Source organism: Lontra canadensis, unplaced genomic scaffold (genome assembly GCF_010015895.1).
Source record: "Lontra canadensis isolate GAN:19392208 unplaced genomic scaffold, GSC_riverotter_1.0 scaffold12, whole genome shotgun sequence".
NCBI classification, from domain to species: Eukaryota; Metazoa; Chordata; class Mammalia; order Carnivora; family Mustelidae; genus Lontra; species Lontra canadensis.
This window is the reverse complement of record NW_022631006.1, coordinates 1112663-1125292: the sequence shown is the minus strand read 5'-3', so window position 1 is coordinate 1125292 and position 12630 is coordinate 1112663. Positions and strand designations below refer to the sequence as shown.

Genomic DNA, 12630 nt, shown 5'->3' with positions numbered 1-12630 from the left:
CAATCATGGTATTTTTTCTGAACAAATAAGTTAGTGAGTCAGAATTCTAACCTCCACTCTCCATCCCTGTTACCACTTTTTCAGGTCCAAAAAGATGAATTCTTACTTTTGATAAGAAATAGAAAATGAGGCAATGAGTGCTTTCAAAGAACTAACCCCATTAACCATAGTTAATCCTTCTTAACTAACCAATCAACCAATTAACCATTAGTAGCAAATGCAGACTACACTTCTGCTACCTGGTTGGATACTAGTAGGCCATTTTATGTGACAGGATGGTGTTTCTGTACAATTTTAGTTCAACAAATATTCATTCAACAAATATTTGCTAAACATCTGATGTATGCCAGGAACAATTTCTGGTGTTTGGGATATATCAGTAAACAAAAGAATGATATCTACCACCCCCCGAAGTGTATATTCTTGGGAAGGGGCTGGGGCTGGGGGTGGGGAAACACACAACAAATACAATAAATGAAATTCTGTAATAGAGAACAAGGTGGTAAGTGCTATAGAAGAAAAAAACAAAGATCAGAGTAGGAAGGATAAGGGGTAGGGATGGGAGGGGGTTTGAGTGAACTGTAGCTTTCAAAAAGGTAAGAAGGGTATTATACAGTATATTTGAGCAAAGACTCAAAGGAAGTGAGCTTGAACTTCACTGTCTCTGGATATTGAATTATAATCTTTCCTGAGAGGCTGATAAATCAGACAATGGTTAAAGGGTTAAAGGGTGAAAACATTTTCTTTCATTAGTTTCAGTTGGGAGATAGGATGAGTCCCCTAATTTTGATGAACAAATTTTGAAACAATTGGCAATTTTATGACAAAGTATGAACCTCTGAATCCCGTATATATGCATATAATGAAGCCAAGCCTTAGTAATTTGAATCACTTAGCTATACCTTCAGTCAGATGTTTGCAACTTATTTTTCTGTTGAATTTTCAATCACGTGTTACGTTGCAAACATCTGACTGAAGGTATAGCTATGTGATTTGAATTAAGACCCATGGCAACGGGCAGCTCTTTCTGTCCATGCTTTCATAAAACCACCTTAAAAAAAAAAAATAAGACCCATGACAACAAGGATCTTTGTGTCTTGTCCCCACTGTATTCACTGGACCCATGACAGTGCGTAGCTCATGACAGGTACTCAATCAATATGAGTTTGATGAAGAAAGTGAATGGTTAGGGACAGGGGATGAGTGATAAGCAAAGACTTTTTTGAGATTCCAGGCCATAATATGAGAACTGGTCAAACTCTTTACATGCTCAAGGGGCAGAATTTGACTTTCAACCTAAACAAACTTTTTTTTTAAGACCATAATAAAAAATTTCCCAAATGTATGTTTATTGTACTGAGTTGCTGATTGCACCTATTCTTTTAGAAGAGGAACTGGGAGGCAGTTTAGGCTCAGGCATATCTTATTTTTCTACCTCACTATAGAGTTCTCAGCTGATACCAACTGACAGGCTTGGGAGAGCCAATTACAGGGCTTAGACACAGAGAATTAGACCTCCAACATCTATCCAATCACTCTATGCCACTGCAAAAACAGGTAGAATGACAGAGCCATGTTAACCAGGAAGCTTCTCTCTCTCACGTCTGGTTAGCAAGAACAAATGCCTCTGTACATATGGCAGTCTGGAGGTTGATATGCTGCAAAGGATCTGCCTTCAGGACACCACTTGGGAGTGGAGACTGGGAGAGCAGCGGCCAGGTTTGGCAAGATGTCATTTACTAAATTTTCAGATGTAATTTACAGCTCAATGTTGCCAAGTTAAGAATTTTCTAAAACATCTTTTTTGGTAACCGATTAGCAAGCACTACACTATGAATGTATGAAAGTGGCACCTTCAGAGCATGGTTATCATCTTTCCCAGGAAAACAGAGAACACTGTGGTAGCTCTCTGTGTTACACAGTTGTCCAAAAGCACAAAAACACCATCTTTAGAAATTCTGAGTCCCAGAAAATTCTGTGTTATTTTTCTATGTATAACAGGCATTATTTTTGGTAGTCTGTACACATGAGCTCCTTTAGGGCAGAAATTGCATCTTTCTCCATTTTTTATTGTATGAAACTCAATAAATGGCAGTTCAATGAAACAATAAGTGAAGAAATGCAATCTGTTTTGCTTTGTTGGCCATGTTCAAATGAAAATTACTCAATAAAGCTATGAATTAAAAATTATGACCAGCTTGCACAACAAGTAGAGAATTATGGTGGTTATATAAAATATGGGCATTTATCAATGGCCTAATTGTCTAGACTGAATAGCTAGGTCGACCACATTGAGCAAACAGTTGCTCAATTTCCGTTTAGTCTGTGGAAAAAGTTTTAATGGTTACAAAAATTATATATACCACATAATAACCTTGACTAACATATTCTGGCTTGAAAAGGGGATTACTGTTAATGAAAGGAGTTAAGTAACATGCTCAGTATTAAGGGAAAGGCTTACAGTGAGAGACAAAAAGGACATTAATAATACCAAGACGATCTGATTCTCAGGCATACACTACTCATTTACCTGATATGCTGACAGTTACATACTGAATTCATGTAATTATCACAGCATAAAGGAGGGATGTTTATGAAGGCAAGGTCATTTATAATGTAAAACAAAATGGTCTCAGCATGTCCCCCATGAGCAAATGCTGAAACATTACCAATTTAATGAGCATTAATAATATATTAAAACCCAGAATTAAGTACATAAAAAAGAACTCCTGCCCAGACTTAGGAGAGATACTACCCAGGCAATAGTTTGATGTTCGAGCTGCCTTTCCAGTTATTTTAAAGTGTACCCCAAAAATGTACACCACAGATATGTGGAGAACTTTTCTTTGTTCTGTGCAAGTTGAGGGAATGTTTTAGAGACTCCAAATGAAAAACAAAGAAGTACCTGTAATATTGCAACCTCATTACGAAGCTGGCTTTCTTGTTTGGTTGGAAATCTTAATTTGTCAATGATTTTAATAGCTACATCTCTTCCTGTTTTACGATGCTTTCCTTTAAAATAGAAAGGGAAAAATATTAGCATAATGTTATTAAATATCACCTATATTAAAGAACAACAGAATTTACAAGGACAATTTTGGGAAATACAAAAATGTTTCATTGAATACATTAGGATTTCTAACGAGCATTGACTTATATCCATCAAGATTTCATTTCTTAGCTCCATTATTCTAAATCAAATATGTACTATAAAATTAGCCACAGTTTAGAACACAAAAGTGGGACATTAAAAGCTATATATATCAACAGCCTGATATTTTCTCACAAAAATATATGTTTTAGAAATAGGATATCAAGCTACTTAATACACACAATCTTATACCTCCAGCAAAATGCTCTCCTTAAGAAATTATAATTTTAAAGTCCTGATAAACTAATGCATGTCATAAAGGAAAGAAGGAAAAGTCTTGGCTCTCACTTACTAGGGTGGTGACCCTGAGTTTTAGGTTCCTCATCTTCAGTGGTAGGGTTGTTGTGAGCATTAGGTGAGTTAAGATACTTGAGTGCACTCAGTGCCCAGATAATAACAGAAACTCAAAAAACCTTCATCATCATCACTGTCATCACAAAGACAGGTCTTTTAGATAAATTACATCCCACTGAAGTCTCACAACAAACCTTCAGGGAATCTATAAGGCACCCTCAAGCTCTTGACTCCTATACTACTACACTGTATTAGTATAAAATATAGCAATGTTGGGGCGCCTGGGTGGTTCAGTTGCTTAAGAGACTGCCTTTGGCTCAGGTCATGATCCTGGAATCCTGGGATTGAGTCCCGCATTGGGATTGAGTCCCCACATCAGTCTACTTGCTCTCTCTCTGTTTCTCTCTCTCAAATAAATAAATAAATAAAATCTTTATAATATAGTAGTGTTAAATAAGTATGAAAATGACCTAATTACTCAAGTTTTTTTTATATACAAACTAACCTGAAATTCCATTATATCAACATTTATTGTAAATCTAATTTCCCCCATTCTCCACTCTCTCTCTCTTCCTTCTGACTCCTTCCAGACTCTTGCTGACTTTCCTCTGACTCCTCTTTCCTTTACTACCAGATTGTCCTGTTTTCCCATTCTCTACTTCCTCAACATCACTTACTCTTTGACGCACTGCATGCCATCTCTATTCCTACACAGTCATTTTATTCTTTACTCTTTTCAAGGGTCAGAGCTTCTTTTGCCTCCACTCCTCTGTCGTGATATAGAGTACTTGACCTCTCTTTTGATGGCAGTTCTCATCTGCTTCATCCCTACCTGTCTGGTCTTCACTTTTCAGTTTCCTTGTGGAGGCCTTTTGCTGGGCCTGCTCCTTCAGTATTGGGTATTACAAATTATCTGGCAACTGCTGGTCCCTCTGACCTCATTTCTCAGCCCTACACGATGTGCAGTTATGTATATTTACTACATTCATTTTTTTTTTTTTAAGATTTTATTTGTCAGAGAGAGCATGAGAGCACAAGCAGGGGGAGCAGCAGCAGGCAGAGGGAGCAGCAGGCTCCCTGCTGAGCAGCAAGCCTGACATGGGGCTTGATCCTGGGACCCTGGGATCATGACCTGAGCCGAAGGTAGACACTTAACCGACTGAGCCACCCAGGTGTCCCTATTTACTATGTTCTATATATCGCATGACTTTTTTTTTTTTTTTGCAAACAGTTATTACACTGTACAGCATTGTTACACTGATATGCATTAACAAAAACCACAGTGTCTGCCGACTCATTGGTGGCTTTTCCATCAAAAAATATCATTTCAGCATTTTATAAGAATCAAAATTATTTTTTATTTTTTAATTTCTTTAATGTGAACTTCATACCCAGTGTGGGTCTCAGAGTCACCACCCCAAGATCAAGAGTTGCATGCTCAACTGACTGGGCCAGCCAAGTACAGCGCAAATCACTTTTTAGAACAGAATATAACTTAATCAGTTTTTAACTAAAAAAGCACATATTATACTAAGAGAAATAATATTGAGTGAGACACTGTGATTATTTCAGAAACCTCCCACCTCACAAAAAAGATAATTTTTTTAACTGGTTATACCCAGGAACTGAAAATTGTGGGATCAGTTTATAGTAGAGATAAAGCATTAAATATTAAATGTTTCTTAAAGACTTGAAAAATATAACTGAACTGGTTAGAATCTGTAATAGCAGAGGGTTAATAATAATTTCACCAGATAGCTTGACAATAAGGAAAAGGGTAAAAATCTATTATTTCATTTCAAAAATTTAAAAAATGACAAGCTTAATGAAATACATTCTCATGGATATTAGAATTAAAAGATTATTCTTCTAGTTATGTGAATGGATTTCTGTAGAGTTCTGATTATATAGGCTAAAAGAAAATGGAACTAATTTCTTTATGAATTATGACTTCTTTGCTTCTCAATATTTTGTCTAAATAAGCTAATATTTAATCAGTATTATGTGTGGACTTTGTCAGTAGTTAAGCAAAAGAAGTTTTTTAGGAGTAGAAAAACTTCTCTTACAAGACAGAAATACCGAGTTTTTCAGATAGTGACTATCTCAAGAGAAATTTCTGAAAAGGTAAAACATGGAAAGATATACATACAAAAATATATATACACAAGTCTTGTCTTTTTTTTCTTGGAGATATTACTGTTAAATACAAGTAGCTAAAATTCCAAGTTAATAAAAATACTAGTGAACTAACCTACCTCCATAAACAATCCCAAATTGTCCAGAACCCAGTACTTCATCAGGAAAAATCTGATATACTGTGCTGATGTCCTATAGGTGCAAGTCCAATGAAAAATAAAGATGAAGTGGAACAAAACATTAGCCCTGATAAGTTGCATAATTCTATTATATATATTACTAATATTACTAGATATTTTAAGGTAAACGATAAGATTGTAAATGCTAGATGAAATGTACAGCTTCACTACAGAAATCAAAGCACATTCTTCAATTAATTAAATAGTGTGATGTTTTTGCAAACTATTTGGTTCTTAAGCAGCAGAGGTTTTGTAATGTTCAGTCAAATATGTTTTAGTGGAGAGAAATAAGACTTGAAACTATACTAGGCTACTTACTCTAAGTATTCAAAAAAGGATTTGCTAGTGGGGATGTTTATTTAGAAATTTCAGGTGAAATAATCATAGGTCCCTGTCACATGTCTGTGTGAGTCCTGATTCCAATCACTTCACTCTTTATGGCTAGGATGGTAGGATGCTTCTTTATCAACCATTCATCCCCAGGTGAATTAAATGCAAGGGGCTGAATCACTGTGAGTTGGAGACACCACAAAGGAATGGCAATCCATTGTGACACTCTCATCCGTGAGGTAGCTATTTTTATTATTTTTTTACTACTTTTGGAGGCCAAAGGATCCAAATATCTAGTCTTTTCTCTTTGAAATAATAATTGCTAAAGAAAGCATTAGGTTTCAATGTCTCACAGCCTCTGATTTGATGATTACACTCATGAAAACACAAATAATACTTTTCACTTTATATATTCCTATTCTAGCATACTGAATTTTCTGCCCGTCCTCCATTCTTAGTCTTTGTCCTTTCAGAAAGCGAGTCCTTTAACATCAAATCCTACCCTCTTCATCTTCTACCCACTCTTATCTTTTCCTTTGTTCCCCTTCCTATAAAACAACTCCCAACTGTCTCTATTTTGTTACCCCTTCAGAGTAGCCAGGGGGTGAATTCAAGGTTGTCTGGAGACAAGAAAAAAAATTAATACTGTCCAGTATTTTGAGTACCAGCTGTTCCATATGAAAAATCATATGGCTCAATGGCCCACTCCAAATTTTGAGTGGATTAACAGGGGCTCAACAGGATGGAATGACCTGACAGGTATCTAGAATTTACCAAGAGGCTTACAGATTAAACTTCATTTCCCAAAGTCTTCTCTGGCTGAGCAAGAGCAATAGGAATGCAAGAGTTTACAAATATATTTCAAGATTAACAGCATAAGACCACAACTAACCTTCACTACGAGGTTTTCCTAATTCTCTTCATTTTGGCTTTGGTTTTCAGTTTACTTTATGCCATTAGCAAAGGATGCAAAGCTATAACTAGTGATGAATAGAGTTTCATGGATTTTAGTCTTTAAAAAGTAAACTCACATCAGGGAAAGTAAGTGTATAAACGTTTTGCTTTTGGTCATAGGAATAGCAGGGAAAATAGAGCAAAAGGTCTGAGTCAAAGGACAGGATAGGAAAGGCTCTATTATATTTTGGCTCCCTGCCATGACAAAATATAATACATTATCTCATGTCTATAATTTTCAAAAACTGAGTTGAAAGGATGGAGTTATGGGGCACAGCCGACTAGGGTTTTGGAATATGGACCCATAAAATCTGATGATTTATGCAGTTTTCGGAGGTCTTGGTATGCACGAGTGACTCTAAAAGCATTTGCAACTCCTTGTCATAAGACAGTACTCCTAGGTAGCAATCGAAGAACGAGAATAAGGGTATATTTAAGCTACTTGTGCAGCTCAAAGAATTTATTTTGTTTGGTATTGTGTTATATCAACCATTAAAATTCTAATATTGAGGTGGGCAAATGTGGGAAAAATCAGTCACTGCATTATAATTGTTTATCTGAGATGAATAATAGGTATTTAGCTCTCCACACTACATGATATAGAAAATCACTTAAAAAATCTACATAATGTAATGTTTCTAAAGTCTTATGGAAGAAAAATTTCCTAATAGACCCTACTTTCTAGAAAATACTGAAAATTAAAATGTTAGATAAATAAATATGTACTTTGGGATACTCTTATTTTCCAATAAAGAATCACATTACCAAGTTTTATATAAGTAGGTACATACTCACCACATTTTCTTGAATCTGGCAATTTGATACCGAAATACTCACAGAAATATCTCCTGGAAATATATGTTAAAAAATACACAAAAGAAGTAAGAGAAGTAGCAGCAAAACGACCAGATAGATGTTTACTAATCAAGTTGCAGGGCTATTTCTAAATCACAGCAATTAAATGTTTCTAGGAAAATGTTCATTGGAACCTTTCTTTCCTTTTATAATTACAGATTTACTCTGTGCTTGTCTTTGAAAAATAATATTTTGTCAGTTTAGAGTCTGGAGTCCTGAAGCTTTGGGTTAAATGCTGACTACTGCTTCACAACTCTGGTAAAGCTGAGACAACTTAATCTCTCTAGGTCCTGATTTCCTCACCTGTAACACAGGCAAAATCATTAACGTCCACCTGCCAGCGTTGTTTTAGGTATTAAAATAAAGACCTCACATAAAATGTTTAGCACCCAAATAAACATATATAACTTATTAATACATATATTGGTTTATACATCAATTAAAAAGTTGTAATCAATCACCAAATAACTTACTGATATGAAAAACAGGTTTTTCCCCTCATAGGCTTCATTATTAAGAGCCGTTATGAAATATAAAAATTAAACATTTTTACATAGATATTCCTTTAAAATACCTTTTTAAAATTCATCCTCAACACTTGATTACAGTTGCATTTTGGTAAAATCTGTCTCATTCTACTAATTTACTAACAGAGATTTCTTCCTAGGATACAATTATCAAGTATTTTCAAGTACTCTGCACAGAGTACCATGTTAGGGGGTTTTGAGGGAACATGTTAACTCAGATTTACAAAGAACAAGACTGGCATTCCAGATCAAACAAAAGCCGACTAGATTACTTGTTCTCTTATGACCAATAGCTCTAGGTTTCTGCTATCGCCTAATATATAGGGTCTACATGAATTTGTTCAATGTTCAAACATGAATTTGTTAAACTGTTCATATAAAATAAAGAAAACAAAAACCTACGATAATTTAATGAAATACCTTAGTAGGTGGGCAGCTTCTACATAAGAAACGCTATGTTCTCCAATAAACTAAGTCAGCCGCAAAGAGGCTCTCTTCAACTGTCCTACAGACATGAAACTAGAGCAGACTCACTGTGCGAGTTGGTTCCTGAACCTACAGTCGAGCCCTTGGGAATGACGGGCATGAGGGCATGCTGGATCGCCATCTCCCACATCCTGGCCACATCTGCACCAATGCCACTGGTGAGGACACTGCTATTTGGTGGTGGGCTGGAAGGATTGACCACATTTTCTCCCACATAATACACTACATTGGCTGTAGTGATCTCAAAACAATGAGGATTGGCCCCATTAGGAATTAAAGCTGAAGGTTTTGCTGGTTCCAGCGATAAAATTTCTGATAAAGGAATTTCCTGTGGAAGAAAGAGTGTACTAACTGCAGTTTATCAAAAGTCTATAAACATTCAAATAAAATTCATGCTAGGCACATGTGACAAATGACATTACAAATAGCCATCATTCTTATAAAACAGTTTTATTAAACACAGAATACTGTTAAGCAAATTTCAAAAATACCTTTACTAGGGGAAACTTTATCATCTCCTCTTGCCAGAAAAATTCAAGGGCCTTTTTTACTATTCATGTGGCAAGAAAAAATACAAATAGGAATGATGATTTTGAACCTGCATCAAGATCTAAGAATACAAATGATTAATTTTTATAACTTTGAGATAGAATCACAACACTTTTGAAATGCATTTGTATATGCATGGCTGCTGCTAAGCTTTAACTATCCTTTTAGGCCCTGAAAATGAATCATATAATTTGATTCAATAGATGCTAATATAATAATACAGCCAAATGAATGGTTTTAGTGAGGTAGACCACAGAGATTGGTTTTAAAAGCAGTTGCTTTTAAGACAATTTTGTTAATAAGAAAAATTAATCACCACATTGTCTACCCAGAGGTATGGAGTAACTAAGAAATAATAACTTTTAAAGTAAAGTTTTTCATTTAAAATTCAATGAGGTTTCCTTTTTCTGTTAGAGTTGTGTAGACAGTGTGAGTCACGTCAGCTATGGCTGAGGCTGCATTAATTGTGAAGGAGTGAGTATATACTGTTTTCACTATGAACTTCTTTTGGAACCGTGTTTTACTGGGTGATACATTATGTGACATCTGTATTATTTCACATAGAGAGACAAAATGGAAACTCCTGCCAAATTTTTCTCTAAAGGAAAGTGTTCCTTATGCATATTGGCAATGCATGGAGATATCATACCATGTTTCTTAACCCCCTGCGGAATGTGCTGCAAGACTACAGATGAACAAAAAAGCTGGATGTAGTAGATTTCAAGAATTTTCTTGTAGCTAATCTGCTGGACCTTGAATTTTCTAGTTAACATACACATATCTAACAAACTCTATTAAACTTCCTCTTCTCCACCACCATTCCATGGAGCCAGAAGCACTCCTCAGGGAAATTTGAAATTCACAGATGACTAACTTGGGGTCACAACTGGATTCCCCCCAAGTATATAAACTACAGAAAAAAAAATCTGCAACAAGCACAAAACAGTCACATCTGTTAGACGTATTTTGTATTCCTAACATCCTACATTCCCAAAAAGACAAGTGGAAGCAGGAGACTTCAGTCAAGGCAAAAGCCACCCTTACCTTGTAGTACCTACTTCCGGTGTCATTCTGAAAAAGGGTAATACATTTGCTATCCAATCTCCAATAGTGCCGTTTCCGCTAAAACAGAAGTGAGATTTAGGATCCTTTAAAATTTTTTTAAATACCCAGGATTAAAAAAAATACCCAAGAATGATAAAACCAAAATATTTCCCCAATGGAGACATATGATCTGATGGTGGGAAGCTCACGGGCTCTAGACCAGGAAGACTCACACTGAATTTTAGACTCTAGAAGATGACTATTTAGCAACTGTGTGATAAGTTTCTGCTTCCACTTCTACATCAGAGAGTTAGGAGTAATAAAGGAGGTAATATATTTGCACTCAGTGTAGTGCCTGGCACTTAGTGCATACATAGTAAATATTTCTGGTTTCTTTCTTTTTCTTTCTTTCTCTTTCTTTCTTTCTTTCTTTTTTTAAAGATTTTATTTATTTATTTGACAGAAATCATGAGGAGGCAGAGAGAGGGAGAAGCAGGCTCCCTGCTGAGCAGAGAGCCTGATGCGGGGCTCGATCCCAGGACCCTGAGATCATGACCTGAGCTGAAGGCAGAGGCTTTAACCTCTGAGCCATCCAGGCTCCCCCCAATATTTCTGGTTTCTTAAAGACGTATTTATTTGAGAGAGAGCAAGCATGCAGAGTGTAGGGGCAGAGAGAAACTGATGGAGAATGAAGAGCCCAAAGAGCTTGATCTCCTGACCCTGAGATCACCTAAGCCAAAACTCAGAATAGCATGCTTAACCTACTACACCACTCAGGTACATTTCTATTTTAAAATATTTCTATTTTAAAATTTATTTGACTGCATGCATAACTACAGGTGAACTTCTAGTTCTTAATATAATAAAAAAAGGTTAGATATAAGAGATGTAGAATTTATGTATACTCATTATTTCAGAACATAGGGAATACCATGTTTATCTAGTCAAGTATTCTGGCCTTCATTAGAAATGGAAGAATTCTGAATTTTAGAGAAGAACTAAAAAATATTTTGTTGGATGTCAAGTCTGACTCTATGACATCAACATAACAAAGTTAGGGGAAGGCATCAAGCTCTACGTTCTCTTAAGTCCACTACAGATCTAAACTTTCATGATTTGATGATGAGGTTTTTTCAGTCTAGGCATATGCTCCATAATTTTAGGGTGTGTGTGTGTATGTATGTGTGTGTCTGTCTGTGTCTATGTGTGTGTGTGTGTGTTTATGTGTACTCATCTTTTTAGAATAGGAAGCCCTAGCAGTATTCTTGGTCTCAACCACAACTAATCTTAGACCAGTCAAATATATTAGATATGCTTTAAATACTGTATGTATGCCATGTCTAGGAAGAACTAGAAGATGATATTCAACTGGATCCTATAGTAAGTCATGTAAATCTCTCTTCAGCAGAGAACACTGTTATTATAGATAGAGTAATTAGGTTATGGGTGTCTATGTTTCTAAAGAAATGTTGGGGATCCTATAGATAGGAGGTGAGGAGGAAAACAATACCAGTAACTGAGAAAGATGCTTATCACCAAATGTCAGTAAGTTCAACAAAAAGGATGATTTTTTTTTTCTCTCTTACACACATGCACAATCTCATTCATCACCTATTAGAAAAATCTAGAGTAGTGAACACCCCAGACTACATTTAAAAAATTAAAATATATGTCTTTTATCAAATAAAATACAGGACTACTGTATTCCCGAATAGGTCAGTTTTTAAGTGAACACTTAGGGATTTAAAAGTATATTAACAGTTATCATTGTTTTTTCTCTCCCTAAAATGTAGGTTTTTTTTTTTTTTTTAATTCTGAATCACAAAGGAGCATTCTGAAAGCACATGCTGTCATTTCCATGACTGCTATAAAATGACAGGCAGACATTCAAGTTGTTTGGAGATCATCTCAAGTAACAGAGGTAAATGACTGTTTCTCTGAGATTGCTGTCTACAATTTCTTCTAACTCAGTTGCTTGCTCAACGACATCGACACCTAGAGACTGTTAATGTGTTCTACCTGATCCTCCGCCATGCCCAAACAGAGCTTTGCTCCTGGTAACTCAAGTCTCCTGCAGTCTTGACAAGGCATTAGCAATTCTTCTAATGAAAGCTAGGGAGCCACG

General features: G+C 35.8%; 1 protein-coding gene across 2 annotated transcripts in view; it reads right to left on the bottom strand.

Moving 5' to 3' along the window:
* PRKD1 (protein kinase D1) overlaps positions 1-12630 on the bottom strand; it is a 329628-nt gene that overhangs the window by 39195 nt on the left and 277803 nt on the right. For both annotated transcript variants that reach the window (XM_032856215.1, XM_032856216.1), the window contains 5 exons: positions 10506-10583; positions 8961-9240; positions 7840-7892; positions 5701-5773; positions 2906-3012 (listed from right to left, as the gene is read on the bottom strand). In XM_032856215.1, coding sequence (XP_032712106.1) covers positions 2906-3012; positions 5701-5773; positions 7840-7892; positions 8961-9240; positions 10506-10583 — 591 coding nt within the window. The remainder of the gene's footprint in view (positions 1-2905; positions 3013-5700; positions 5774-7839; positions 7893-8960; positions 9241-10505; positions 10584-12630) is intronic.